This window comes from Lolium rigidum, unplaced genomic scaffold (genome assembly GCF_022539505.1).
Source record: "Lolium rigidum isolate FL_2022 unplaced genomic scaffold, APGP_CSIRO_Lrig_0.1 contig_40914_1, whole genome shotgun sequence".
In the NCBI taxonomy this organism is placed as follows: domain Eukaryota; kingdom Viridiplantae; phylum Streptophyta; class Magnoliopsida; order Poales; family Poaceae; genus Lolium; species Lolium rigidum.
In genome coordinates this window covers 18011-22970 of record NW_025900484.1, presented here as the reverse complement: position 1 = coordinate 22970, position 4960 = coordinate 18011, and the positions used below count along the sequence as shown (strand labels likewise).

General features: G+C 53.1%; 1 protein-coding gene across 1 annotated transcript; it reads left to right on the top strand.

Annotated features, from left to right (window-relative positions):
- Positions 1-648: 648 nt before the first annotated feature.
- LOC124681363 (proline dehydrogenase 2, mitochondrial-like) lies at positions 649-3185 on the top strand. Its single transcript, XM_047216290.1, has 3 exons — positions 649-1480; positions 1998-2881; positions 2997-3185. Exons 1-3 carry the CDS (start codon positions 968-970, stop codon positions 3043-3045), a joined length of 1446 nt encoding a protein of 481 aa, XP_047072246.1. The 5' UTR covers positions 649-967; the 3' UTR covers positions 3046-3185.
- Positions 3186-4960: the final 1775 nt, after the last annotated feature.

The following is a 4960-nucleotide window of genomic DNA, read 5'->3' as shown; positions in this document are numbered from 1 at the left end:
AGCTGAGAGTAGACTACCCTGAGTCTTCTCACCCGAGATATGAAAATTGTAAGTTGAAAAGTGTTGCAAGTGTTGAGCCAAAGCTTATCTTCTCCATCAAAAAATCAAAGCTGCTGAATTTTCTTTAACATTATGGATACAAGTTACTCTACCATAATCTTTGCATAAGTGTTGGTGAAAACCTTGGAATTGAGTGTTGAAAGTTACACCCAGATACCTTACCAGAAGAAAAAATGGTGGAGGAGGAGGAGAAGAGTGCGGTACACCTAGATTCCTATTCAAGCAAAATGATCTGCACGAAAGGGATGGAGATAATGAAATTTCGACAAGATTCCCTTTCAAGGACGAAATAAATGGCAAGAGAAAAGAGGACCGTAATAAAAGTTACACCTAAAAACGCTGTTATCAACGAGGAAAAAATGGCAACGCATAATAAAGTGCGATAAGATGCGTGCGAGGGACGGAAGCGCCGGCCGTCCACGCAGGATCCGAGTCACGCAGCGTTCCGATCGGTTTCCGCGCAGGATCCGAGTCAGTCAAGCGTCCGACCGAATCCCCAGGGATCTCGCGCCCATGCCATTCCCTCCCCGCTAACCTCTCTCTCACTCCTGCTATTTTCCAATCGATTTCCAGCTCTCACATTTTTTCTTCCTCGCCGTTTCGCGAGCCTTCTTCCTCGCTCTATAAAACACGGGCCACGGCACCTGCTTCCTCCATTCTTGGGTACTCATTCGTTTTCATTCCCAGCCTGACCTCCAGAGCACTCTCAGCCAGACGTTCTCGCACTGCTCAGATCAAGAACAGAGCTCCATCTCTCATCATCTAGCCAGTCGCTTCATTCATCTGATCTCTCGTTTGCTGATCAGTGGTTTCGCCGCGAGGAATTTGTTTTGGTCTGTGTTTTCACAAGAAAGAAACAGCGTCATCTTCCACCGATTTCCTGCGTCCCGACCGGTTCCGACCTTCCATGGCCATCGCCTCCCGCATCACGACGCGCGCGCTCTCCACCTTCGCCGCCGCCGCCGCAGCCAAGCTCCCGGAGGCGGCCGTCGCGGCCGCCGGCGCCGAGGCGGTGACCTTGCCTTCATCCACTCAGCAGCCGCAGCAGGTGCTGGAGTTCGAGGACACCGGGCGGCTGTTCATCGGGGAGCCGTCGACGGCTCTGGTCCGCACTCTCGCGGCCCTGCAGCTCATGTCCGCGGGCCCGCTGGTGGACGTCGGCCTCGCGGCGCTAAGGTCCCCGGCGGTGGCCGCCAGCCCGGTGGTGCAGGCCGCGGCGCGGGCCACTGCGTACAAGCACTTCTGCGCGGGCGAGACCGCCGAGGAGGCCGCGGCAAGGGTGCAGCGCCTCTGGCGCGGCGGCATGGGCGGGATCCTGGACTACGGCATCGAGGACGCCGAGGACGGCGCCGCGTGCGACCGCAACGTCGCCGGCTTCCTCGCCGCCGTCGACGTCGCCGCAGCTCTGCCGCCGGGATCGGTGCGTCCGTCAACCCATATAACTTCACTTTTGTTTGTTTTTTTTTCCATTCGTCGGCTCATTCCGTGGCACGCGTGCGTGTCCGATGGTACGGAGGAGTGACACGTCGGACGGAATCGGAATCCACGGGCTGAGCTAGTGGACACGCGGATTCCGTGGGAATCTTCTCGGAGTTAACTCAATCGCGCGGCTGTCACTGCTCCTGGGGCCCTGAAAAGTAGCCGCCTGGTTCCGACATGCTCGGCTGGGCTTCTCCACCGCTCCTTTTTTCATCTCAAAGCAGAGCATATCAAAACCCTAGTACTAATCACCACCTTAATAGTTTTCCTTATTTAGACATTTCCAGACAACTGAAATAAAAACAAAATGAGTAGAACTAAATTTAAAACTGAAGGAGTGCAAGCAATTTTTTTTTACTTGGAATAGTAGACTATATTTGGTGTGGAAGATTTAAGGTTAACTAATCTTTGTTCAAAAAAAAAAGGTTAACTAATCAAACTTTTGTTTGAACTTGCAGGCGAGCGTGTGTATTAAGATCACGGCGCTGTGCCCGATCGCGCTGCTGGAGAAGACGAGCGACCTGCTGCGGTGGCAGCACAAGAACCCCTCGCTGCACCTGCCATGGAAGCAGCACTCCTTCCCGATCCTCTCCGACTCCAGCCCGCTCTACCTCACCCCGTCGGAGCCGGCGGCGCTCACGGCGGACGAGGAGCGGGAGCTGCAGCTGGCGCACGACCGGCTGCTGGCCGTGGGCGCGCGGTGCGCGGAGCACGACATCCCGCTGCTGGTGGACGCGGAGTACGCGACGGTGCAGCCAGCTATCGACTACTTCACCTTCGTGGGCGCGCTGGCATGCAACGGCGGCGGGCGGCCCATCGTGCACGGCACCGTGCAGGCCTACCTCCGCGACGCGCGCGACCGGCTCGAGGCCATGACGCGCGCCGCCGAGGAGGAGCGCGTGCACCTCGGCGTCAAGGTCGTGCGCGGCGCCTACCTCACCCGCGAGGCCCGGCTGGCGGAGTCGCTCGGCGTGCCGTCGCCCATCCACGCCACCATCCAGGACACCCACGACTGCTACAACGGCTGCGCGGCGTTCCTCCTCGAGCGCGTCCGCCGAGGGTCAGCCTCGCTGATGCTCGCCACCCACAACGTGGAGTCCGGCCAGCTCGCGGCGGCCAGGGCGCAGGAGCTCGGCATCGGCAAGGGGGACCGGAACCTCCAGTTCGCGCAGCTCATGGGCATGGCCGACGGCCTCTCCCTCGGCCTCCGCAACGCCGGCTTCCAGGTCAGCAAGTACCTGCCCTACGGCCCCGTCGAGCACATCATCCCCTACCTAATCAGGCGAGCCGAGGAGAACAGAGGACTGCTCTCTGCTTCCGCCTTCGACAGGCAGCTGCTCCGGTAAGGACACTCAACGCACGATTGCATTCATCTCTTGTTCCGACTTGCAAAACCATTGCTACCGATTGTTTCAAGCTTATTATTGTCCTTACTGGTTCGTGGTTGAATCCTGTAGGAAGGAGCTCGTCAGGAGGTTCAAGAACGCGGTGATGGGACGGGAGTGAGGTCGCGGACCGGGAGTTTAATCAGGGCAGAGAAGCGATCCAGTAGAAGAAGCTGTAAATAGTTCATCCTTCAGGAAATGTCCATTGATGTATCGTGAACCGAATGAAATAAACGAAATAATGTTGGTACTGTTCGATAATCAGGCCCCGGTTCATCGATTCATCATCATCAGTGCTACTGTGGCAGTACGCCATGCTGGTGAAACTGCTGCTGCTGTTGTATTCTTTTCTGAAAAATAGTGGAAAATTATCTTCTTCTTAAAAGAAAAGATATGTTGCAAAGAAAATACAGTATAGGATACTACTATTAAAGCTCAATTTAACAAAATAAATTGATCTAAAAGAAAAACAACAACAGAAAAGCCAGCTTAGCTTTGAAAGCAAAACTATTGTCGTTATTCTCACTTAGCTACAAAAATATTGCTCAAAAAAGAGGTAATTGCACCATTCATACAAAACCTTGTCCACCATGTGCAGGTTCATACAAAACCCTTTTGGTTGAGTTCCCGCAGTACAAAACCTTATCAAGCATGTGCAAATTCATACACAACTGCCTAGAAGCTGCCACACGTCCCTCCCGCCTCGCTATGTTCTTTTGCAACGAAGCCCCTGAAGCATTATTCTTTCTCGCGACGAGTACACGAGCTTGTGGCTGCCAGTTCGCGACAAAATCCCCTCCCCTCTCACTCGACAACCCTAGCGGCGACGACGCATGGCTAACACAGAGGGGTCGATGGAGAGCACTGGCAGTCCCCTCCCCTAGCAACTGCTCGTCGAGGAGGGGTGCGGTGGAGGGGCCGGCCCGTGCTCACCGGTGCTCGATGTCGCACTCAGCGCATGCGAGATGTGGAGGGACAGACGGAGATGGAGGCGGAGGCGGATGCCATTGTTCGGGCGAGGTGGCGCCACGAGAAACTGTACAACAAGGCCACGATTCTCTACTGCGTGCTGGCGTCGGAGGAGGAGAGAGCAGCCATGGCGAAGCCAATCAGCTGTCGGCCAGTGCTGGATCCCAGCGTGAGCATGAAGGATCACGTGCGCATCCTCCAGGCGCAGGTGGACGCGCAGGCACCTCCGGTGCCTCAGCCGTCCCCGACAGCACCGTGAAGGTCGAACCAGGGCTGACAGATGGTGCCATCTGGAGGGAGGGCGATACCTGGGCTACAGTTATGGGGGAGTACTACTGGAAGGAGGCTAATGGATGGTCGATGACGATTGAAGCAAGGAGTGTTGTTGGTGCTCCAAAGGTAGGTACTCTGCATCTTGTTTGCATAACTGAACTTTTGTGTTTCCTACAAAATTCAGTTAACTGAACTTTACTCTATTTTGCTCAATTCTCAGAATTATAGAAGCTCAAAAGTAGTATTGCCATGACAACACATTCCTGCTGAGGAGGATTGCTGAAATGGAGCACGTAATTGGGAAACTGAAGGTAGAGAATCAAAACTTGGTGAAAAGCACTTGTTGGAGATGAGAAATAAAGATAACAAAGAACTTATGGTAGTTATTGTGGTTTGTGTTTGTGTACTGGTGTATGCTTGTGTAGCTTTGATCACTAGGGTTATTATGTCACGAGCTTATCTCAATGTTAGTTTGCAGCATGCAAGATTGTGTACTATGATGAATCTATGAAATAAAGTTTATTGTATTTGTCAAATCTTTCAGTGTTGTGCCTTTGCAAGCAATGAAAATAGTAAGAAATATCTCAGTACATTAAACAACTGAAAAAGTGCAAATTTGAACTAAAACTTGGAGGAAAGAACCAACATAGTTCACCCATGAACTAAACGTTGTACATTGCAGGGGCATCTACATTGTAGGTGCATTTTGAGTTATTTGGATTTCCTCTAGGATATCTGAATTTAGATTAGGAATGTTAGACTGTCTTGCTCCATCTTGTTCATCACCAAACAAC